The 26261-nt window shown below is 44.5% G+C and overlaps 1 protein-coding gene across 1 annotated transcript in view; it reads left to right on the plus strand.

Annotated features, from left to right (window-relative positions):
• Positions 1-26261, plus strand: part of RYR2 (ryanodine receptor 2) — an 830495-nt gene that overhangs the window by 367137 nt on the left and 437097 nt on the right. The window contains exon 10 of the mRNA XM_090044772.1: positions 10867-11023. Within this exon, the coding sequence (XP_089900898.1) occupies positions 10867-11023 (157 nt within the window). The remainder of the gene's footprint in view (positions 1-10866; positions 11024-26261) is intronic.

Genomic DNA, 26261 nt, shown 5'->3' on the forward strand with positions numbered 1-26261 from the left:
ACCCTACCGACTATGAAACTATGAGATTAAGACCCCAGACCAACAGCACAATAAGGCTATATCTGCACTGCAAATTTAACAGGCCCAGGCAGTAGAGTCCTCAAAAATGATGCACATGCCCCGTCCTGGCCTGGAAGCAGAGTGACCGTGTTTGTGCTCTGCTGAGCAGAGGAGAATTGGCTATGTTCTCTTATCAGTATTAGAACTACCTCAGGGCTTACCTCAGGGCTTTGTGAATCCATCTACAGTGATTTCAAGTGAAGGTAGGTGGTAACCTATTGGGAGGAGCATAATATGTTATGAGGCTGCTGCTGCCTGACAGATTAGATTGTGGTGAGAACTAAGAGTGAGCATAGGAACTATGATTTAGCAAATGGATAGTCACTTTGACTCATGTGCCTAAAGTTAGCACCATACCTCAGTACCTTCCTGAATCACAGCCATGGTCTAACCTTTTAATATGAGAATAGTGAGTGTGTGTGTGTGTGTGTGTGAGATTCTATAATCATTTATTGTTAGGAGCATTTTCTTTATTATGATAACTAATAAAACCAGATATTATGCTACTTTATTTTCTCCCAATATTGGACTTGTTGATAGATAAAAAACAAACAAAAACAAAAAACTAACACAAGTACTCCTTCATGTTTTTGTTTTGTTTTCAGTGTATTCAGATGTTTATAAAGATAACCTTATTCAGGTTCTTACAGCACCCAACTGCACAACACTGAGTTTGGAGTCAAGTCATTTAAATGAAAAAGAAACAAATTTATTAGAAAAAGTCTGATTCATAAAAAAAAAAAAAATGCAAAATGAATGATGTAAAATTAGAGTGTTAGCCAGGACTTGTGCCTTATATACCCATGATAGTAATAATCAGGAATGTCCTTTAAAGTTTCACTTGGTTAAATTTTATTACAGCTTTGTGTTTGTGATAAAATTCTGAGTGACAAATAAATATTTTTAGAAACAAACGGTAGCAGCTATGGGGAAAGGTTACACTCTAATGATGCTGTTCTATGTGTGTGTGTATAATTTAATGGGATAATGTTAAAAGACATTGACAGGACAATGGAGAAGTTTTTTTTTTCCTTTAGTTGCCTTTGCACCAAAATTGACTTTGAGAATGAGTGACACCAATACAACAAACATAGAAGAATTTTTGCCTGATTTGCTAACCTTGCTCTTATTCATGCTTCACTGTCAATGCGTGTGTCATCTGACACAAGAGCCGTGGATTATGTTAGGATTTGAAAAGCTACAGGCTTCTGTTAAGACTGTCATATATCTGCAGTTCAACAGGCAGCGTGTATACAGACTGTGGGTTTAACCTTCTGAAGATATGTGACCAAAGACAAATTGTCAGAAGAGTCTGTCATACAAGTCAGCACTGACAGGAGTAGTCTTTTGTTACAAGTAATGTTACTGTTACCAAAAACTTAAACTTCTTACAATAATGTGGATATACCATTTTGTAAGCAAAGACTTTGAGCAAAATTACAAATTATAAATCAATGAATTTCTTAAATCCCAGCGCTAAGTTTTTCTATAAAATTTGTTGTGCGGAAAGATGGGTGAATGTGCATCATGGATTGGAAATAAATTTTGAAGGTTTTGAGTTTGATATGCGTTTTGCCAGTCAGTCTAAGCAATAAGTATAGACAGATACAATAATTGTATTGATCTCAAAAGGTAACAGTCAAACTTACATTTGCACATTCTTGCACTGACACAAATATAGGAAAACTGTTGTAACTTTAACCCTTTTTTAGGATTACAGTGTTTTAGCTGGCTTGCATTGCTACAGGAGCATGTAGACATAAGCATTGCATTGTTGCAGCTCATGCAGACTCCTGTATGGCAGCTTCCCTCCCCGCTTAAGTCAGTTAAATGTTGAATTTTCCATAGCATTTTAGCAAGTTTTATTACTTAGGTTACAGATCATGGTTCTGCTATTCTCTGGTCTCCAGTGTCTCACGTTGGTCAGGTTAAGAAGAAAATAAGCTAGAACAGTCTGAGTCTGCTATAAATTAGAGCATGAGCAAGGTAACGGCCTTAACGTTGGTGCAAAACTGTTAAGCCATCTTTGCCTTTTTGGTCCACCTGCAGGACTATAGTAACTGCGAATCAGACTCTGGCTCTTTACATGATTGATTAATGGAATATCCATGTTGGTTTACAAATCTGTGTTCTGGTGTGCTTTCTGTGTTGCATAAAAATGGAGAAAGGAAGTGCATTTAGGAAATATATATGCCTTCTCTCTTCCTACCAGAACATCACAATGGAAGAGTCTAATGTCCTTATTATGTGCCACTTAAGAGAAGATAATAGCTGAGAGAGGAAAAAAAAAGTGGTATCTTTAGCTTGTTTAAAAACAAGAACTAAAAATTCAAGAAATCTTATTCCAGAAGCAAAAAATTCCAGAAATTTACTAGGCTTAGTTGCTAACCAGAACTTATATTGCTAACCAGAACTTGTAACACTTATATTTGAATAAACATGCCAAATGTGTTTTTAAGGTTTTCTCTCTTGCATACTTGCACACACATACACCTCGTATTTACAAAGTTGTCCTTAAACAAATAGATATTTTACTTGATGAAATAAAAACATAAAACTGTTATATCTAATCTACAGTGAAAATGACTTAGTGATACGCCTTGTGCAGGACTTAGGCTGGTGTACAAATATAATAATATAGGGCATGTACAGACATTACACTTAGATTGGTCTAAGTGAATATAGATCAATCTAAACCCATAACCATGCAGAAGTTTGGCACACACAAACTAGTCTAAAAATGGTGCAAGTGGTTTAAGATAGACCTGGTGTGAGATGCTCAATTTGGATCAATTTTTGTTAAACCAGTGCATTGAGCTCCTGTATTATTTTCCTATCAAGTTTACATCGCTGTCCTCTGGCATCCCGGACTGTTTTGCACCCCCCAAACCCTCCCTTTTAGGGAGGTGCACTAGCACTCAGCCCAGACTTGGGCACATCCCCATGGACCCTGACCCTGGCATCCTGCCATGCTCTCATGCTCAAACACAGCCGTCTTAACCCTGGCACTCACAGAGCAGCCATTTAGCTCAGTCAGTTACAGTATGGTACTAGTAACACCAAGGTCACAGATTTGATCCCTAGCTGCACCAGATAATCTCTTGAGGTTCCTTCCTGCCTTACTATGATATGATCTCAGAGGCTAGGTCCTGTGACCTGGACCCCAACATAAACACCCCCCTCTCCTAAGTGGGAGCTGGTACAGGTGGCTCACCCCTGGCTGTCCAGTTGGGGAGCTGGGGGACAGAACATTGGGACAGAGTCTGCACATAGGCAACCCTGTGACATGTGGTTCAGTCACTGCTGGCAGGTACCCAGGCCATGTACACTTAAGTTGCTATAAGGCTTTTTTGGCTCACAGCTACAGGGTCCTGAAGTACTAGGGCTGGGGCAGTGGGGGCCACTGTGCCTGGAGGCTGGCACAAGCAGGCAGATGCCCCTGGAATCTTCAGGATCAAGTGGGACATAGCCAGCTGTCTTGTTACTGGTAGGCGAAAATGGAAATTTCCAAGTTGGTGTGTGGGGTATTGCCGGTATCATAGGGGTGTCTGCTGGAAGCCCTTGGAAAATTTTAGATCACAGTGGTGGCCTGGCTAGTGAAGCCCTGGTCACTCATTGTGTGGGAGCCACACCCAGCTGGAATGAGAGGCAGAGCTAAACACTGGGATGTGTACCTACATGCACCTACCATTCCATCCATCTATCCACCCTCTTGCAGCCAGACCCTCACCCACCTGCAGACATTGGTGCCCCATGGGCACTACCACAGACCATGAAAGAACCCATCCCATCCTCCTTCACTACCCACCCCAGTCCCAATTGGGACTATAGGGATTTGATGGCTCTCATTGCCATTTGGGGAGAGGAGAGACCCATTACCAGCTCTACAAAGAACACCACAGAAGGGATGTGTTAAAGTACATTGCTCAACAGATACAAGTGTGGGCCCACAATGGGGACTGGGTACAGTGCCAGGCCAAGACAAAAAAATGGATTAAGACCCAATACAAGCGCCTGCATGATGCCAACATAAAGTCTGGGGCCAAGAGTATGCCCTTGTACAAGGAGCTGTCCCACTTCCTCACCTTGAATAGGGCTATTCTCACCCTGTTCTCATATGACACAACTGGGGGAGTGGAGGACTTGCTAGCAGGAACTTCACTACAGGAGGAGGTGCAGGAAGGCTCTGGGACAATGGAACTACTGGGTGCTCAGGAGCAGAGCTCAAGTTCCACTGATGGCAGTGGCCCCCAAGGGCTAGCCCAATGGTGTTGGTCCCCAGATCACCACAGAACCTGGGACTGGAGTTGCAGCTGCAGCTGGACCTAAGCTCCCTTGACATCTCTGGCATTGTCTAGAGCGCAGTGTGCAGTAGCAAGGGGAAAGCTCTGATGCCGCACAAGTTGAGGCTCCTCCTGGAGTCTGAGGCTGTGGCTTCCACCTCACAGGAGTGCTTCCCTGGTCCTTGACCCCACACACCATGGACAAATATGTAGCCTTTGGGACATTATTCCCAGTACAACTTCCATGTGTCCTCTCCCACTCCTCTGACACCTCACTGCCCCGCTTCCAGGTGTGCAGAGTGCCCCCAGCCTCACAACTACTAAAACAGTGTCTGTTGCAGCATGATGCACAGCACTGATAGCCAGCCCTCCCCACACCTCTGCTCAAGACTCTGGCACTGATCTTGAATTCCATGCTCTCTGAGACAGCATGGGCCTACCCCTCTCCATGTTGCCGTTATGGGGATGCAGGCACCGGGGGAAACATGAAGCTTCTTGGAGGGAAGGTGAGGGTGTTATGGGAGCAGGTGAGCCATGCACACAGCCAATAGGGCATGTATGTAGTGGCACTATGATGCCCCGCCAGCCCAAAACCCTCTATGCAAGCATGTCTCCAGAAGGTGGTCATCAGACCCAGTACACTTGCTTTTTCCCTCCCAGCCCTCACCCAGCTCCTTGGGGATCAGTGACCACTACAGACTGTCCCCACAGTTACATTCTTTGCCCAGGCTGTCATGGCTGAGAAGTGCAGGGAGGGTGGGTCTTGCTGCATGGACAGAGGAGTGTGGGGGGATGCGGTTAGTAATGCCATGAGGCCAGGTCAGAGACAGGAGGTAACACCGGTATCTGAGAACCATTAGAATTACAGTATAACAAGAACAAGAGAAAAAAACCCTTTCCAAACAACCCCTCTCCTTCCCTTCCTTCCTCTCAGTTCAAGATGTGATGTCTGGAATTAAACATAGGCAGGGCATATTGGCTGGTATTCCCCTCAGAATAATGGTAAAGTCATCCCTCCAGGCCCATCTGACTCTCACCAGGGAAATGCTAGGAGCAAAGTACCACTCCTGCATGGACACTGTTTAAAATGTCTCTCCTGTAAGGGGAGGGTTGGAGGGAGGGAGTGGTTGAAGAGCTCTACCAGCATTCCCTGGAGTGGTCAGTCCCTGTCCACGCTGGGGATGGTCCATGTCCCTACAGTACCCAGGTCCCCAGACCCTCAGAGGAAGCAGAATAGGTACCTTCTCCAGTTCCTGGAGAGGGACACAGCCCCTCTGTCCCAGCACTACTGCGGGGCCAGCTGCACACCTGCACAACAGCTGAAAACCCCAGTTTCTGCTGTGTGGGATAGAGAGCAGCATTGTGGCTCCTGACCTTTGGGCAGGGGAGGAGGGAAAAGGGCCAAGACACAGCATAGCTACCTTGTCATTTCTGCATGAGTACCCAGGTAAGTGCTGGAGGGCTCTGTGGTGGGCCAGTAGGGGGCGCTCCTGCATTGAGCCACCCACCTCAGTGTGCCTGACCACCTTCCAGGCTCCGATTGCCTTTCTTGGGGACACCTCACATCTGGCTGATCCCTTTCTGGAGCACATCCACTAGCCTGGAGGTTCTACTGCCACCACCCAGGGCTGGGCTTGATTCTGGCTCTGTGCGCTCTGGGAAATACAGGCCTAGTAGCCCTCGAGGGTACTTGATTCACTTCAAGAACTTGGGATGCTTCCCTCAGTGAGAAGCACAAGTAGTAGTCTCCTTTAGTCAGCTGAACCAAGGGGACCCCAAGGCATAATCTAGACCCACTCCCAATAAGTCTCCCACACTAGGTACAAAAGAGAACTTTATTGGCTACAAGGGGTAGGGTTAGAATAGGGTACAGGGTAGAGCAATATCAGAGAAATCCCATAGAGAAAACTCCCATGGCTGGGTAGACTTTGATCATGCATCTGAGTTACTGCAAGCTATATATCTAGTTAGATCTCAGGTAGCTTACTCACATGTATCATCCAGAGTCAGGTGGAGAGTCCCTCTGGAGGCAAGCAGTTCCTTGATGATGAGTTTTGAGAGAGAGCAAGTTTCAGATGATTCAGCTCTTCTCTCTCTCTCTGAGTCTCCCTCATGGCTGCTGCCCCCTCCTCCTGGGCAGTCCTTGACTTACATAGCTCTTGTGACCTCATTTACCTAGTCCAATGGAGGCCAGCACCTGTTGGCTGTCAGCCAACCACTTTGAAACACATTACTAGTTGCTGGGCAGACTGGCAGATCCTAGCTCCCCAGGGAGCAAGCCCCTCACCCAGGTATGTGATACCAGTCACGTAGGCAGAGGGAGCAGGTTTCCCCCTTCCCTCAGGAATGTGTCCAGCTCAGGTTATCTAAAGAGATAGGGTAAGGTGTGTATCCTCTGCTGGGCCCATCCTAACAAAATTGTCACAGAGCAGAGTTTTTGGGGAGAAACAGAGGTGGTCTTCTGTTATAGGCTCTAAGACCTCCTGTCCTTATATTTCATTTTATCAGCAGAAGTTGCAACTTCAAACAAGGGCTCTATATCTCTCCTCTCAAACTACAAAAACATTACCTGTGCAAGTGGATAGTGGATGGAGAGTGCAATGCCAGCTCAAAGTCAGGGGGCCCCACAGCTGCAGAGTGCTTGAGGGTTGTCCACAGGGGGCATCAAAGAAGCAAGAAAATGCTGCAGGCCTTGATCATCATCTCTGAGTGCTGGGTATGCACAGTTGACTCCTGGCACCAGGAGCTGCAGGAGTGGCATGAGGAGAGACTCCAGATGTGAAGGGGGACATCTTCTGACTGGAGGTTACCCATACCTGGGCTGCTGAGGTGTGGGAATGGGGGCTTGAGATGGCCACCCACCATTCTGAGGAGTCAACCTGCACCTCTGCAGACCTGGCAGAGTCCAGTGCCAGGAGAGGGCATCTATGACTAGAGTCCTGGGATGCTTTGCAGCGACTTATGACACTCCTTTTTGCCACCAGTGCTGCCTCTCACAGAGAGCCCATAAGTCCCCCAAGCTGGGGATGGCAGAGAGAGGCTGCTATCTAGCTCCTAACAGTATGCTGTTTCCTGCTCTAGGGAGTTTTCTGGAGTAATGGTTCCACAGGAGGGACCCCTGGGTGCCAGGTAGGGCTAACTGTCTACACTGGACCCTGACTGGGAGCTACAGGAGTGGGGCAAGGGAGCTGGTGAACTGTGGTCAGGGGAAGCAGAAAGGTACCTGGCATAGCCCATGGTGTTGGGTGAGGGAAGCAAGGCCAGGATGCCTGGGGCCCCAGGGCAGGGCTGTCTATGACACTGCCCTTATACCTGAGCCAATCTGAGCTCCCCCACCACAGACCCCCTAATCATGCCATGTATGTATGTCCCCCAGGCAGTTCCAGGACAGTCCTAGTGGGTTGTGGGAGCCGTGGGGTGAATGTAGCTCATCAGCCTGCCAGGGAAGGGTGTTATTGGGAGAGTGGCTGGCATCAGAACCCTCCTGTCTCAGTTCATCCATCTGATGTCTTTTCCACTCCCTGTGGCCCCTCTCCTTGCCTGGGACCCACTGTGGAGGAGTGCCTCAGCCATGGCAGGGATGGACAGTCTGGCGTTTGGCCCTGCTGTGTGAATTAGGCCTCAGGTGTGGCTGAGGGTCTTAGAGTTGGGGTCCCTAAAGGGGGAGACCAGGCCCTACAGCCCCAGGGAGAAGGGCTGAAGCTCCCATGAGGGAGCACCAGGAGTTCACAGTCTCTGCTGTGGTGATGCCTTCTGCCATACAGATGCCTCCCCATACTGGCCCCGCAGCTGCCCAAGGTCCAGGAAGAGTCAGCCAGGGCTTTGCAGACACAGACTCCCTGCCATTGTGTGGGCCTGGTGCCCCCAACATCAGTGGGGGGCTTGCTCTGGAAGACATGGGGACCATAAGCACTGCCCTCCCAGCTAGTGAAGATGTGGGTAAAGTGGCCCTGGTGTCTAACAATACCCCAGAGCACAATGAATTAGTAGGCCTTGCAGTTGATGGTGCTTTGGCACCTTGGGGCAAGCAGAGGATGGGGATGTGGTGCTGTCCATGGTCTCCACATAGTTGGGGAAGCCCATCCAGTGGAAGTTGGCAATAGGGATGTGAACCAAATCCAAAATCGAATTGAAACACAGCCATTTCAATTTCAGAGGACAGTGATTCATTTCAGTGTTTTGGATCACTGTCCTGTTTCAATTTGGCTGAATCTGTTTTGGAGATTTGGCTCTGCTGAGTCTCCTCCAACTCTGTTTCAAATGGGCTGCAAAGGAAGCTTTGTAGAGCTCTTCCCAGCCGTGCAGGACTTTTGGCCAGGGGCTGCAGGGCACCAGTAGGGAGAAAGATGGGACCATGAGTGGCTCATCCAGGGGAGGGGGAGGGTCACTGCCCTTCGTGCAGGTGAGGAGACCCCTGCATGCATCTCTGATCCCTGTCATGCAGGGTCACAGGGTAGGGAAGCAGTGCAGAGTGGCGAGCAAGCCTGCTGGTCCCTGCCACGTGACTTGGCTCTGTAGGGAGTAGAGATCTGCACCGGGGTCTCCTTGCTGCTGCTGCCAGCCCTGCACTGCTCCAAGGAGACCCCGGCTGGACCTCTGCTCGCTGTGGAGCCAGGTCAAGCAGCAGGGATGCCCAAGCCCCTGGCTTTATTCCCCAGCTCTCTGATCATTTCCCCAAGTCTTCCCAGGGGGCACAGGCCCCTAACCTGTGCACAGGGTTTCAGCAGACTACTGCTGCTGCAGGCTGGGGCCAGTGGCAGCACCACAGTCTTCCTGGTGGTTGGGTTGAGTGGTAGCCTGCTGAAACCTCACAGAGAGATCAGGGTTCTGCACCCTCTGGGAAGAGCTGGGAAAAAGATTAGAGAACTGGGGGAAGAGATCAGAGAGCTGGGGAATCGAACTGGGAGCTAGAGGTCAATATCAGAGCAGTACTTTTCCTCCCTCCCGCCCCTCCTTAGTTTTTGTTTTGCTGCAAGCCCAGCTCTGAAATTCTGAAATTCTTCAAAATATTTCCGAAATGTTTTGGAGCCTTCTGATTCATTTCGGATCTGTTTTGGAATCTTCTGCTGTGGTGATGCCTTCTGCCATACAGATGCCTCCCCCCACTGGCCCCGCAGCTGCCCAAGGTCCAGTTGATTCAGATTTGGTGTTTCAGGTGCCAAAATGGCCCGAAACACCTCCAAAGTGAAATGGCTGCTGACATTTTGTGCAGCTCCAGTCAGTGACCTTCTGTGGGTTGATAAGGTGGATGAAGCAGTTGGCTAGGAAATTCCAGATGGCGAGGCACACTTCCTGGATGGCCTCCATGACCATAGATGTGCCAGTGCTGAACTGCTGGTGACATAGCAGAGACTGCTGGGGTAGTCGGCTTCACGGTGGCAATGGCCATCCACTTTTCTGGAGTGAGGGGTGGCTTCATGCTGACATCTTGGTGCATGATGTGGTGAGTCAGCTGGGCAATGATGTCCACGAAGATGGTTGTTCTCACGCAGAAGGTCTAGACCCACTGCTCGTCATCCCAGGCATCCAGAATGATCTTCTCCGAACTGTTTAAGGTGGTCTAATAAAAGATAATGAATTCACCCAAAGAACCTTGTCTGCCTCTTGATGTGGTATAGAATTTTCTTCCCGGCATCACTTAAAAAACATAAGGTTTTAAAGTTTAAGAGGAAGCTAAAGGTAGCAGTAATGCAATGTTTAGATTCAACAGTAATTGATGACGTTGGGCTATTTCGTAGTAAAGTATTCTTCTACATAGTAATCTCTGTGCAGGACTGTCCTTTAGAAATTGTTCTGAATAGCTGAGTTTTTCACGCTTTCAGTCTGAAGCAGAAAGCTAAAACCTTTCTGTCTCTATATTTTCATAGAAAGGCCAGTGAACTGAGTTGGAATGCTTCATTTTCCTTTCTATTTCTTCTAAAATTTGAAGACTTAATGTAGGCCTTTGCTTGCTTGTTCTTTTCTGGTATTATTTCGTGAATATTGTATCTGAGGAGAATATCTACACAGACCGTACAAACCTATGCAGGGGAAAATGCTCTGGGTGGCTAGGAAAATCTAGTTCTAAGTGGATAATAAAATATTGAGGAGGAGAGTTGTTTGATATCACCTTATATTTTATAATAGCAGGTATCTCTTCTCGGGTGTTCAATGGGTTATTTATTAGATAGACTAGTTCTTGAAATAGATTTTTGAATGATTATTAGGTTATTAGTGTATGGGTTGGGATCACTAAGCTGTTGGCAGCTTCCTCTCCCAAAAGGTCTTTACATTGAAGTATGGGAAGGGGTTGTTCCTTTTGGCTGTTAGAATTCGTCTATGTGAGATAGCTAAATAGTAGCTTTTTCTGCTAATAATTGGGAAGGAAGACTGGGCATCTTTGGTAACATTAAGATGATTTTGCAGCTACGTTGAATCAATGAACTTTCAGAATGTTTAATAGTGGTCTCAGTTTTGAACATTGTATTTTGTTTAAGATTTATCCTCTGAGTTTAAGATTTCTCCTCTGAACTTGTCTTTTTAGGTGGAGTGGAAGCCACAGCAGATGGGGACAGCCATTCAGACTAAGGCATATAACAACAGGGAAGTATTTGAGCCTCCTGGATGACAAGAGTCTCCTTCTCACAGACAAAGAGAAAGCTGATGTGAAATCTACAGCATTTTGTTTTCGGTCTTCCAAGGTACAAAATAAACATTCATGTAATGGTGTTGTTTGATTTTACTTTTTATGAACAAAACTATGATACAGTAAGTAAAAAAACAGAAAATGTTTCAAGTGAAAGTGCTGTCAAATATCATTAAAAAAAATCCTTCTTAGTTTCCTGTATTGATAGGAAATGTATTGACTAATAAATCAGGAAACTCAGACTAATATGAATGCATTTTCATTTAGTATCAGTTATGTTATTTGCCTGTAATAACATTTCCTGGGTTTTGTGTACACGATGTTATTTACTTTTGAAATCTCTTCTTACCACTTTGACCATTTTCCTGTGAATACAGAAGTTATTTCATTGTTTTATCTCTAATGGATATGATTAAAAATGGTTATTCATTTTTTCTTTTTATTAAATTAGGGAATCAGTTTTGTTAAATTAGATATTTTCCTGGTGCTGTCTAATCTACAATTATGGTAGTAAGGATTATGTTTCAATCACTTTACTTTAGCATATGTTAATAATGACTTCAAATTAGGGAGATGTGCATTATTTGCATAGTGTGTGATGTGAGCAGTTTAATATAATCCACTGATAGCTGCTTTAATTTTTTAAAATTATTTCTACTAACTGAATTGTGATATCATCATAAATTTAAATAATTCAGATTTTGTTACTTATAGGATCATTGGAAAGTAGGGCTGGATTTCACAAAGTTGAGTCCAGCTCCCTACTCAAGGCAGGATCATCCCTAATTAAAACACCCCGGCCAACCATCTGTCCAGTCTGCTCTTAAAAACTTCCAGGGAGTTATTCCATAGCTTCTTTAGGTCGAGTGTTCCAGTGACTGACCAGCCTCATAGTCATAATGTTCCTCCTAATCTCCAACCTACCCTTTTCTGTTTTTAATTAAAAAACCTTCACAAATACTGTAACATTTGTATTAACATATGAATGGAGATTATCTTAGTCATTCTTTATTTTCAGCAGGCATGCGAAGTCATAAATAATCATTAATGGGCAGCTGAAGCCAGGTATATAACCTTATGGTTATAACCTTGACATCTGAGGAGAGGACCTGATATTTGTGTTGTTTTAGTGCTTAGACAGTGGGCTTTTTCCTTCCTACTTAGAAGGATATTTGGAAACAGTGCAGTGATTTAACACCAAAGAAGGAAGAAAAAAAGACTATAGAATTCAGTCCCCTTTATGCAAAATACATACTAGGGAATATGCAAAAGCTTGGTATAAATAAAAGATTTTATAGAAGATGCTAGCTACTGGGCTCTGAAAATATGCTCTTGGGGTAAAATCCTCATTTGTTTTTTCTAGTACCTTTATGCTGTGTAAGAGAACTTGAGTAGCATTAAGGATTTTGTGGTCTGATCCCCTGATCATTTCACAGTTAGAAATCCAATTTAATTCAGTGGAAGATGCATGTTTTGGAAGGCTATAGCCTAGCAAACTCATTTGCACAATAAGTAATCTCATTCAGTGATGCATTTTTGTTCTTGCTAGTTACTAATGATTTTAGCATCCATTTTATTGAAAGATCCGTTTCCTTTAGTTTTTCTATTAGTATTGAGGAAACCTAATAATTGGGAAGAACTTTTAGTTAGGAAGAACTTTTTAGAAATTATTTGAAAGAGGAGTTAGGTTTAGAATTTTTTTAAACCGCATACTAAATACCACATTTTAATCCTTTTCTTGTTAAGTGGAGTTTATTACCGCTAATACTGAAGGCTCAGTTTGTGGCCATCCTCTGTATGCCTACTCAAGGGAACAGAAAGAGCCTTACTACTTTGTACTGTTTCCTCTGAATAGGGGGATACAGGCACCTCAGCTGCCGTATTTCTTGTTAGGAGATGAAGAGGAATAGACGAACATTGTCTCTCTGGGTAATTACTTGGATGGGACATAGACTGCGTGCTGCAGGTGGAAGATGTCTGGCACAGTTGATGCTTCCTTGGAGCTGTGGGGAGAATGAATTGAGACAGTGATTCCCTTAGTTACAGGCTCCTCTGTGGTTTGCTCTAGTGATAGCACAGTGCTGTTCTGTCTGTTACTGATTGCTAGTCTGTTAACAGGTTATCAGACTCAAAATCTATACTAAGCTAGGAATTGTTAAAAATTTAGAGAGTAATGACACCATCAGCTCCTTAACATGTGGGTTGTATTTTAAGAGAGAGTATCTTTATAAAGCAAATGTATTATTTGGGGGGAGAGGGGGGTTGGCCGAACATTTGGTGCCTGCAAGTTTGGATAATTAGTTTCTTCCAGTGAAGAAACTAAATGTCACTGAAATATAGAAAATATATAGACCAGGGCAATAATGATTTTTGTGATTATATGTTTGGGTTGCTGCTTGTTTTGCATTAGACAACTACAAGGGCCTCCAAAGCTGATAGGTATTTTCAGGTTAAATCTCTTTATAACAGCATCTGCCACCCTTTCCAAACTGTGGGCTGAAACAACCTGGTTCTAGTCTGAGGCAGACTGGGGGGCTTGAATGGTATTCTGGTGGTGGAAGGCTCTTCCCAGGCCCATGCGAAGGCCAGGCATGACAGTGGGAGGACGGGAAAAAGTAGCAGTGGCACAGACCTCATGTGGGTGTGGACAAAGGTGCCCCTGCCAGAATGCTGCTAAGGGCTCTCCTCTCCTCTCCTCTCCTCTCCTCTCCTCTCTGGGTCTGTAGGTTGGATATAGTGGCTTGATAGACTGGAATGGGTTGCAGTCCATATGTTGTTGATCTCTGCTCTAGAAATTGGATATACAGAAACCACACCATTGACGATAACAGTAAGAACCGCTAAAATAGAGAAAGGAGTGCAATTAGACTTGATTGACACATTGGGTTTACTTTGCCCATTTATGTGTGTTCTTTTTGGCCTACAGATATTTAAACATTTTGCTCAGACATAAGTAGTGCTAGACCTTGTGCTGGCCTTGACTCTTACAACTCTTTGTTGTATTACCTACCTGGAAAATACATGTCCAGCTTTCACGGTATATTCTGAACATGTTCAATTCAGCACATGTTTCTGAAGAGATAGCATAAGAAAGTTCAAGGCTTATAGTGGGGACCAGACCAGCAGTTTTCTTAAACATCTTCCCATAATCTAGGTTGGGTACTTATTTCTTTCTGGAAATATTTTGAAGATCTTTGAAATATGACAGAACTTGCAATACTGTCCTTCTGCCACATTTAGTAGAATTTCTGAAGCATCTTTACTTCAAATAAAACACGAGGGTTTGATTCAACTGTTAAGAGCCCTTCTCTATTATATGCTGAACAGAGTGGAGAGAAAGAAGATCGATGGGCAGATCTGCATATAACAGTGTATTGAAATAATCTATTCTTGACAAAGAATGTAAGTTTTAAAATGAGCCATACGTTATTTAACAGCTTAGACAAGTGAAAAAAATCTTAGTAGAAATTTAAATATAGATTAACAAGGAGAAGTTAGATTGGGAGATGAAACCTGACTTGATGTTAATTTTGTGTACGTCATTTTTGCTGTAGAAATGTGAAATATATCATTTGGAAGAACTTGTAGAGAGACTACCAGGTATCTTTTTGCACCTAGTTGCTGAAAATGAAACCAGTAAATTAGTTTGAAGCTCAGAACTTATTAAGACGGTGTCAATTTTTACTGTGAAATAGACTTGGCAATCAACAGACTAGTGGGCAGGAGAAAATAAATAAAACTCATTACTAATAGATAGCTTTCCTCTTTAAACAAGCATGGCCATGTAGCTGCTCAGAAAGAGTTCTTTAGAAGAGTAAAGAAGCTACATGGAGTCTCTTTCCCCCTGAAAGCTCATGAAAGAATAAAAAACATGCTTTTCGTTTAGTGCTGAAAGTCTTGTTGTACTTATGCTAGTTAGTCATCTCAGAAGGAATATGCACTGGTGGGGTAGGGTCATCACACCTACTCTCACTTGTGAGCATCATCATGGGCAGTATGTCAGGAGACTGAGTTACATATTTCCTGTGTTTGTGGCAAATACTTCTATTTACCCCACCAGCAGAGGCACATCAAGCAAGGTTTGCTCCTGGGGCAAACCCTGCAGGAGAGGAGGAGGTAGGGCGAGATGGGCACATTGATTCTGAGAATGGAGGTAAAGGTGCAAGGTACCCATGCTGGGTACTCCAAAATAGTCTGCAGTTGTGCTGCTGCCACCACCACTGCTGCCATGTGCTTTGCCTGGCCTGACGCTTGCTCTTAAAGCAGCAGCAGGGTGTTCATATGCCAGCTGCTGCTGCTGCAAGAGCAACACTGTGGGACTGCTCTTGCTGCTGGGGCACAGACTCTGCAGGAGTGGGGAATGATTCCCATGTCCATCCTAAATTGAAACCTGTGGTTGGTACCTCTTCTTCCCTCCTCTAGTTATGCTGCTTCCCAGTAGATAATGCCTTTTACTGCTTCCTTTGATGCATGTAGGTACCCCATTCCTTGGTGTTTCTACTGCTTTGTTAGTTCTAAATGATCAAACCGGGGAATGGGAGAAACTCCATTTTTACCAGCTCCCCTAATCACATTGCAAACCCAGGCATTTTGGTGCATTTATTTTGGAGTTCTAACTGTTTTGAAGCATGTGACTTTGATGTTTCATTTCTTTTAGAAGGGACATTATTAGCTTTCATGGTTTCAAAGTAAAGCTCTAAAATGTGATCCCAGGGCACTCCATAGACTCAGAAGATAAATTGAAAGACCTCAGTTTTATAATATTAAGTATCTTAATAGATCTTAAAACACTTGTGATTAAATTTTTTTGCAAAAGTATTTCTTTAAATACAGAATTTTTAGTTCTCCTTTGATTGCATACTTCAGTGGAATCAAAACTTCTCACCCTTGAAGTCTGCATAAAGCTGTCCATGTATAAACACAGGCGTAGCAATATAAATACATATTTTGTCAAAAGTCTGGCATTGCGATTGTTTCTAGTCATAGAGTAAGAAGGCCCATGTACATGTGACTAAGGGCCCTTGTACATGTGAGGAAATTTCCCTTTTTAGTGGTTTAATTGCCCTTTTAAGTGATTTAATTGTGTAACAGTGTACAAGTTCAGTGGCATGTTACAATTAAGTTTGTAACAGTGTACATGTTTGGCAGTGTATTCAATTTAGATGACTTTTTAACATAGCACACTAAAACATCCATAACTGGTAGGGGAAAAAAAATTGGGGGGTGGAGTATGCGTACCTGCACGTGTCCCCCAGCAGGTAAGTCTGTGAGGGAAGTGGTGGGGGGTGGAGAAAGAGACTTGGGGTGGGGGGGGAGTGGGGCTGCAGCAGGGGCAGGGTGGGGGGGCAGAGCCGTGGCTCATCCAGGGGGTGCGGGGGGAGGGGGGGGGGTGGCTCTCAGCACTGCATGCTCCCTGAGAGGGCATGGGGTCCATATGCTCCCGGATGCGTGTGGAGCAGGGCGTACTGCCACTGTGGGCTGGGGCTGGGGCTGTGCCTGGTGGGGCTGGGCCAAGCTGCTCTTGGGGTGGGCAGTGGCAGTACTGGGAGGGAGTTTTGGGGGGCTACAGCAAATTTTGTGGTGGCTGTAGCCCCAACCCAGTGCTGCCATGGCCTGCCCTGAGCATAGAGCCCAGCCCTGCTGGGAAGAACTTGGTGCAACCCCAGCCTACAGTGGCAGCCTACTTTGCCCCGTGCAGATCTGGGGGCACACACCCCCTCACGCCTTCCCGGGTGTGCGTAGCAGTGGGAGGTGTGCCCCCTAGATGAGCCACCACCCACCCCGGCTGTGCAGCATATGCCCCTCCCCTAGCCCCAGCCCTGCTCCCTCCCCCCACTGCTCTTTCCCTTCCCCTGCCTCTTGTGGACCTACCGCTGCCCCGTGATTGTGGGGGCTAAGCTCCATTAGCCCCTACTTCCACCACCTATGAATACATCCCATGTATTTTAGTTTGCTATGTAACAAATTACAGTGATATTCCTCACGTGTACAAGGGCTCTATCAGCACGGTGTGCTGTAAGCCTGGGAGTGCTCGGCTAAGCTTGGTCTTCTCTGACTTCCTGTGCTTCATGCACGATCCCTGCCATCTTCTCCAGCTTCCAACACACTCAGCTGCAGTCCTACTGCCTTCCTGGGTAAGCCAGCCTGTTCCCAAGTGATTCCCACATGGCAGGAAGGTGGTAGGCATGGCGTAAGGGGCAGTGAAATTCCACCAAACCCAGTCTTCCCTGAGCATACCTGGGTTTCAAAGTATCAAAGCACCAGTGTCTCGTGCACCATTGGATCCAGTGGGTGCTGCCTGCAACCTAGGGCTGCACATGCACAACTAGCACCCCTTCTGGCAGCCCCGGGGCACTCCATTGCCGTGGAGGGAAGCTATGGACCCCCCTGCAGCTCAGAGGTTGTGCAACCTGGCAGTAGTTCACACAGCAAATCTCTGCTAGGGAGCGGGGGAGAAGTGATGAGGGGCCTGATCTTTTTTTTTTCCCCCTCCCAGAGCCTGCCTGCGTCTCCTGCAATTGGGGAGCAAGCTGCTGGCAGGTCGTGCAACCCCTGAGGTGCAGGGGACTCCAGTGCTTCCCTCCACAAAGGACCAACTCATAATCTGTTTGTCTATAGATAGGCTGGCTATGAGAAAATCTGAGACACTGCCTGCACCCTGCATCTCCTGCACACTCACAAGTCAGTGAGGGAGGGGCAGCATTCTGGGCCTGTATGCCCAGTTGCAAAGTGCTCTGTACTGCTCCGACTCCCAGCCAGATTGCACTCCACACCACTGCATTTTTGGGATGCCTGTTATAATTCTCAACAGCCTGCCAAGTCCAGCCTCTCAAATTGAGCACTATCCCAGCTAAATTAGGACATAGCTACAGAAAATGGCTAATCCAGGACAACACCCAACTATTTCCTGCCCAGAGAACCACATTCTAATAGTGGACACTGATGTAAGTCTCTGTGTCAGTGGTTCTCAACCTTTTTTGTACCAGGACCCATTTGTAAAGATCGATGGCCAGTCCCGACTCAGCGCCCCTCACTCCTGACCTGCTGACCCCCACCACCAGGCTGCAGCCCCCAGTGTTCATCTCCCACAACTGGGGAGTGAGCTGCTGGCAGGTCACACAACTCCTGAGCTGTGGGGGACCCTGGTACTTCCCCCCATGGCGGTGGTGCCCCCTGGGCAGCACTCACCTGCTGGCACATCACCCAAGCAGTCGTGGGGGGGATGGTGCTGCTGCAGAGAGAAGCACTAGGGTTCCTTGAAGCTCAGGGCCCACCAGCATCTCTGAGAGCTGCGGGAGAGGTGGGAAGGCTGTGGGGGAGAAAAAAATGATTGGGTCCCTCACTGCTTCCCCCAGCTTGGCAGAGCCTGCTGGCTCTGTGGCACAAGGCCCTGGTGCTTCATTCTAGCTCTGAGTTACTTGTATCTGTTTAAAATTTCTCAGGATTTATAATAATAACATGCTTATTCTGTCTGTCTGGAGCGCTCTGATTGGTTGTTTCAGTAAGCATTGTGATTGTTTGCTGAGACAACCAATCAGAGTGCTCTTGCCAGACAGCACACCTGTTATTATTATAGGTGTTATTTAAGGTATTTGTATGATGGACCTAATGTTTAATGTATTTAGGGGTCAAATCCACACCTGGATTTCAAGTCCATGATTAGCAGTTAAGCCCTTACATACCTTTTTCTTTTGTAGCTGGCTTTTTTTGTGATAATGAATCTTGTTTACTAAAACAGAATTCAGATGAATTCATATTAGTAAAAAATTTGTGCCATATTTACTTGATTAAAAGATGAATTCTTTCCCCCCATTTAAGAAGCTGGGGGTGGGGGGCAGGGGGGAGCCCCTCCCCTTACAATCCAGCATGAGGCAGTGGGGGGTAGGGGGAGATCTGCTGCAGCTCTGACCCCAACCTGGGGTTGACACTGGAGCTGGAGATAGAGCAACAGCTGCCACCTGCCCTCCCCCCACAGCTTGTACCGCATCTGTATGCCCTACCACTATTCCCCTTCAGCCCCCAGTCTTTCCCCCTCCCACGATGCTGGTTCTCCTTCTCTTCCCCTATGCTGTACTCCTCCTTACCTTTGCTCTGAGCCAGCAGGTTCCATCCCTGCGGCACATCAAGGCATGGAGCATGGCTCTGGCCGACCCCATAGCAGAAACATGGAGCCAGCACTGCTGCTCCATGGAGGCACAAGTCTCTCCCTCACTGCTGGTGGTGCTATGCAGCTGGCCTGGAACAGCAGCTCTGGCTCTGTGATGCTGCTATGGGGCAGGCTGGAGCCATTCTCCATGACTTAGACTGCAGCAGCTGCAGAGCAAAAGATTGGGGTGGGGGGAAGGTGGGGGTTGAGCGGCAGGTGATCAAGGGGGAAGACTTCGGGGCAGGGGAGAGGGGAAGAAGTGAAGTGGAGACCCGAGACTGCAGGTGGCAGAAGCAACATGGGGAGAGGAGAAGGAGGGGAAAGGGGAAGGGGGAATTGGGGCAACCTGAGCTGTGGGGGGGGCAGGGACAATGGGGAGTTAGTGGGAGGGCAGGTAGCAGGAGATAACTTCCATGCCTCACTGCCTCCACACTGCCTGATCTCTACCACTGGCACCCCACATACACCCTCTACTGGCTCCCCCACTGTCTGTCCCCTACTGCCTGCCCCATTACTACTCCCCTCATCACCTCTCCTTCCACTGCCTGCAGTAGTGGGGAAGGGGGAAGAAGTTAAAATGATCCTCCAATAATTAGATTCCATACATGGAAAATTATAATAAATGTATACATTTTCTCCATGTAGAATCTAATTGTTGTGGGGTTGTCTTACATTCAAGATCATCTTGTATTAGAGTAAACACAGTATTTGCTTTTATTTTTTGTTTACAAGCAGTTTCTCTGTCCTCTGCCTGAAGAGGACCTATGTATACAGTAGTTATTGCTGAAACCATGCTATTCTGCTGCCATTGTCAAACTCACTGTTGTTCAGATCTGGAGATTTATCTTTAACTTATTTCTCCTATAGACTACGTCTAAATGTTTCTCCATTTTCCCTTCCTTTATAATATTTCAAACATGCAACTGTTTGAGGTTGACTTACAAAACATTTCCTGAACAAAACTCAATATTCTTTAACTCTTTAACATATATTTATTTATGGGCTTCTACTACATCTTGTCATTATCTATGGAAATGTGTAGCTATCTACTATTAACTAAGGATTACAAATTCAAGATTGCTGTGTGTGTTTGGCATGTATAGCAGCTATTATCATCAGAATTGTGGAAGCAAAATGATAGTCCATTTAGAAATCAAAAAGAAGTTTCTAGAAGTTGAATATTTTTTTTTATCCAGTATTGGCAATTGGAAAGTAAAATTTTAGTAGGCATTATTATTTAAATATTTGGCCTGAAATTATTCAGAATCTTCATGTGTGGGGGCTTTCCTTCTCCCTCCTTCTTCTGGGCTCTCCCAAAAAGGACATGCTTAACATGACCACTCCTTCATTTCTCCACCTGCTCAGTTTTAGTTTTGCTGTTGCAACAGGGAGAGTGTCTTGCAGTCTGAAGATGAGTAAAAATAAAGCATACATGTGACAGTCTTTTTCAAATTCTTTTTTTTTCCAACCACATTTAAAAGAGAGAAATAAAACTTCTCTCAAGTAAATAGTGCAAACTGAAAATATAGCTGAAGCATCTGTTGATTGAAAATATACCAACGGAGTAAGGGAAGAATCCCATCTGTTCTGAAAGTGTCTGCCAATAGATACTGACATGCACTTCTGACTGCTGGTTTAAATTTTTTAACTCCCTGTGGAATCAGGTGTTTGCTCCCAGTCACACTTGGTAAATCTGGAGTTTCATGGTTTATTAGTATAATTGCTGGATTCTTGACAGTAGCTGTAGAGCTTCCCACTGAGGGACTGTATTCTAAGCCCTGCTTAGGCAGATGCTGTGTCCAAATGTCTAAATACCCCATCATAATGTATAAAATAATGATCAGCTGACAGCAATGGACTAACTTATTTACTTATTATGGACTCCAAAGCATTGATATGAAACATATTTAAGAGACCTTTTCCTTGAAAGAAGATGATTCTGCTCTTTTTCTGTTTTTTTCCCATGAAAAAGCCTCTTTCCCTGAATTTATAAAACTAGACCTCATATTTTTCAATACACTGAACAGTCTAATTGATATGATGTTCTTCCATTTTTATGAGTATTTTATCTTAAATTTGACTATTCAGTTAGATTTTAAAGAATGTTGTCTTAAAGGAATTCTGCCAAAATCTGCGAAGGAGAAAATAAGGGGTAAAATTGGAAAAGCAAAATGTATTTTCAAAATGTTGCATAGGCACTATATAGAAACATTAAAGTCAAATATTCTTAAGGTGTAGTACCTGAACACACGTTTGCCTTGGTAGAACCCAGCTTTGCATCAGTGTAAAAATATATAATATGTGTTACATAGTGCAGCATTTCTCAACCTGTGGGTCATGACCCAAAAGTGAGTTGCAACAATATGTGAAAGGGTCATGAACAAACTTCAAAAATAGATCAACATACTGTAAAAATTGATTCTCCTTTAAAGGAGAAAAACATGGGAAGCAAGACTTTTCCCTTCTAGACTGCCAGATTTTCAGCCTGCAAGGAGCTGCTTGAGGTCCCCCATGCTCCCCAGAGTGGGAGCTGAGCCCTGGTGGTGAGAGTTAGCAGGTCAGGAGTGAGGGGTGCTGGGTCAGGACTGGCCATGGATCTTTATAAATGGGTCCTGGTACAAAAAAGGTTGAGAACCACTGACATAGAGACTTACATCAGTGTCCATTACTAGCATGTGGTACTCTGGGCAAGGAAAAGTTGTGCGTTGTCCTGGATTAGTCATTTTCTGTAGCTGTGTCCTAGTTTAGCTGGGACAGTGCTGGATTTAAGAAGCTGGTCCTGGCAGGCTGTTGAGAATTAAAACAGGCATCCCAAAAACGCAGTGGTGTGGAGCCAGAGAGGTGCAGAGCACCTTGCAACTGGGCAGGCAGGCCCAGCATGCTGCCCCTCCCTCACTGATTTGAGAGCATGCAGAGACTGGGGGGGTGGGCACAGTGTCCAAGATTTCCTTATGGTTAGCTTATCTATAGACAAACAGATTATTAGTTGCTCCTTTGCCAGCTAGTGCTGAGGTGCTGCAATAGTGCCTATTTGCAGCAGAGTGGTTTTCTGCTCACTTTAGATCCTAGTGTAATCTTTATTAGTGTAATTTACATTGTTTTTGTGTACCATTGTTAGGGTATCATGTGGCAAGGCTCTAGGGAGGGTAAATCATGAGTTTCCAGTACTGATATTGAAATACAGTTGTAATACATTTTTCTTTAATTCATGTGCACCAATTAAAAAATTCTAATTCTGTACTTTTTAACAGCATATGCAGAATCAGATATATTTTATTATATTCATTTTATTTTGGAGGGAATTTTTAATCTTGCTTAACTTGGGAAATTCTGTTTGAACAACTGTATGTGAAATTGTTCTGTTAAGGTAGATGTCTCATTGCTTTAAATCACTGGAGAGTAATACAAATAACACAGGATGAGGTAGCGAATGTAGTCCCTGGTGTTTCTATTTGATTAAATGAATTTGGACCTTTGGTATATTTTACAAGATGATGTTCTGACAGTGTATTAAAAGTAGGATATCAGTAAGGTATTTCTAATAAAGTTAAGCACATATGAAAAATATTTTGTGGAAAAAATAGAATGTGAACATGTAACCATGTTTCTTATAGTGTAAGAAACAGTAGCCTGGAGTCCTCCACTATACGAAGTCTGCATCATACCACTACAAAGCCATAACATAATGATTTTAATTTTTCCTCAGTTGTTTACTATTACTGATTAATAGGGGTGGATCATGGGGGAGGGGTGCAGTTGCAACCTGCCTCCTCCCCATTTTGATTCCTGCTCCCCCCAAACTTTAAAACCAACTGCTTGGGAGGGGCAGTGGTATTTCCATTCAGGTGGAGCTGATAGAGTCAATTGACTTGGCTCTATCATGGTTCATTTAATATGATGATAATGACTAATTATCAGCTCCCTCATTCTGTTAATCTCTCTACTCCACAGGTCTTAATGACTCTCTGTCCTTTTTAATGGTCTTGATGTTTCACTATTCAAACTATGCAGTGAAGTATTGGAGGCAGTGGCAAGAAGCTCAAGATGATGATCCATTTTATAGTACAGGGGTCAGCAACCCCCCACGGCATACATGCTGGAACATGGAACATGAGGCCATTTTGCTTGGCTTTGGGCACCTGCCACCAGCCATGGAGCTCAGGCTTGCCACAGGTGTTGGGGAGCCTGCAAGCCCTGCTGCAAGTAGCTCAGGCTCCATGGCAGAAAGCAGCTGCCCAGATCCTGGGCCGGCTACAACAGGCAGTCAGAAGGCTGCAAACTGCTGCACTGGGCTCCATGATGGTGGCACCTGCACATGTCCCAGTCCACTTCTCAGGGTATGCATGCAGCTGCCACTACCTCAGAGCCCAGCTAGAGATTGAGGTGTGGGTTGAGGCTGAGATATTTTTGGCACCCTGGCCAAAAATGTTGCTGACCCCTGTTACAGTAGATCATGGGATTAGCTCTTAGACCCTCTTATTCTTATCTGAAAGGCCATCACTCTGCCCCAATCTTATCTCTTAGTACTTTCTAGTCCCCACTTTCTTCAGCGTAGTATGTTTTTATTCCATAAGACACCTTTCTGCTATATGACTCCGTTCATACTCTTGCATTCTCTTACAACTATCTTCCAGTTTCCTGTTCTCCACCAGCTATTCAAATCTATCCTTGAGTCCCATGCTCTTCAAGCCTATCTGTTCCCTTATGCCACCCTATGCTGCCTGTAAGAGTTGGAAAATAACATGTATTTGAGGATGATTTATTAAGGGAAATAACTGATGACCCTTTTTATGCAGATTACAATTTATGTAAATTCTTTCCATAAGAAATAAAATGAATTGTGTTGCATTCATTTCATTTCTAAGCAAAAAGTTGGCACGTTATTGCTTTAGGTTAGGTTGGTTTGGGTTCCTGCTTTTCACCTTGCCAACTTGCCAGTGGTATGCATTAACTGTACTTGAAACGGAGGCTGTCACATCAAACATGTTTTAACATGTTGTTAGCAACAATTTAATATTGGTTAAGTAATATACTAAATATGATTTAAAATTAAATTTTTCATTACTATTCTTATCCAGCATGTAAAAATGATTCATTAAATTAGTGGGTTTAATATGCATTTCCGAATAGACAGTGCAGTAGAAATATAACACCTTATTGTATTAAACTTAACATAGCATATTCTCCTGCCCTTCTAAGCTGTATTCATTTGAGAATTGTAGCGTTCATAAAAATACTTCTTTTAAAAGTATGTTCATAGAAATCAGAATCTGAGCCAGTTTTCCAAATCCTGCATTTTGTGTGAGAAAAGTTCCATATTTTTCTATTAGAGAAAGACATAAGAAAGTTTGAAGTAAGAAGTTAAACTGAGGAAAGGGAATCTTGGGATTTGGAATACAGCAGAGTTGTGTGAATTAATGTCTCATCATAAAGACAATTTAAGAATCAGAAACTACAAATCAGCTAGTCATTTATTCAAGGAAAAATACTACCTAATGTGGTTATTCCTGAACCAGCATTTTCACATATCATCCTATTACAAACAGTTGCGCATTTTAAAATATTCATTATGTTGTCCTCCACTGGACTGTCTCCAATTTATTTACATCCTTTCTGTAGTAGGGGGCCCAAAACTGGACACAGTACTCCAGATGCAGCCTCACCAGTGCTGAATACAGGGGAATAATCATGTCCCTCGATATGCTGGCAACACATCTACCATTGCAGCCCAGTATGCACGTTTTTGGCTCATATTCAGCTTATTGTCCACTGTAACCCCGGGTCCTTTTCTGCAGAGCTGCTGCTTAGCCAGTCGGTCCCCAGCCCATCTCAAGATAAAAGTTATATCCAGAATTCTGCATGAACTTTTCTGGTTTTCTCTCTCAAGAATTTCATAATGAATTTATAATTTTTGTAGGACATAGAAATCTGGTTATATATGTGAACTTTGTGATAGGACTAGCATGGTTCCTTCTTTTTCTTAAGCAGTGCATTACAACTTCAAAACTAAATTGGAGTTTGTTTTCTCAAATTACATTTGTCAGCCTTTATAATCAAGCTGTCTCCCCAAACAATTGTTAGAGATGTATATGCAGGAATTTTTCTCTTAAATCTCTTCAAAAGGGTTATTGTGACATGGTGAAACTGCCAGGAAAATATTAATGGCTCGTTGCTTGTGAAATGACTCATTGAGGAATTGAGGGAAGGATTGTGGTCTCTTTCAGGGCTAAGGTAGTTGAGAAGAAAGGCCTTTGTAGACTCCAATCCATGTTGGTCAAGGAATTTGCTTTGTTTTGTGTTGTTTGTGAGTTTTGGTGTTAATAAAATATACTGTGCCCTCAGACAAGTGCTCTGGTCCTCTCCAGGCAATGTGCTGGTCCTCTCTAGGTTAGGTACTGCTTACACAGGCAGCCTGAAGATAGACTGAATCCAAAGGCCTAATTGAAATGACTCATGGAAAAATGATAGCAGTAGCAGCAGCACCAAATAATGTTCTTGGTAGTTTTAGCAGAAATAATCAGGAAAGCCAGGAATAGTTTTTTCTTTACCTAACAGATAATGCTGGCCTAGACTCAGGGTTTTTGGACATAGTTCATTTTACCCTGGATGAGGAGGGTATCTCAGTAAGGTGCAGGGCAACCCTGGTTCATCCTAAACATTTTTGAATGTGTGGCAGCTGCCAAGTAATAGTCCTAAGGGGCGCTGCCATCAAACAGGGTTAGCCCAGTTTTCACAATGTGCTATAGATTTGACCTTGGCAGAATGCTTTGGAGCACTGAACGTGGTTATCGTAAATTGTTTGAGCTCAGCAAGGAAGGCTACTGGCAATTGTTTCTACTAGAAAAAAATGGCTCAGGCCCTTGGCTTGTAGCAGTGACTTAGGACTTCATTACACATAATTTTAGGCGGCTCAGGGAGCTCTTGACCCCAAGATAGTCCACACATTAAGATATTAAAATTGTTTTAAGCACCTATTAAGCATCTTAAAGTTGTGCCACTCCAGGGTAGGTTTGTCTATCATCTGTGTTACCCAGCTTATGCTCTAAGTTACATATTAGTGTAACATCCCACCCATTTCCCCTCCACCACTGGGCTGGATTGGGCCTGTTGCCCCTTCTACCATCTAGGTTGGGTTACTAACCCTTCC

Source organism: Crocodylus siamensis, chromosome 1 (genome assembly GCF_052110815.1).
Source record: "Crocodylus siamensis isolate JL-2025a chromosome 1, ASM5211081v1, whole genome shotgun sequence".
Lineage (NCBI taxonomy): Eukaryota > Metazoa > Chordata > Crocodylia > Crocodylidae > Crocodylus > Crocodylus siamensis.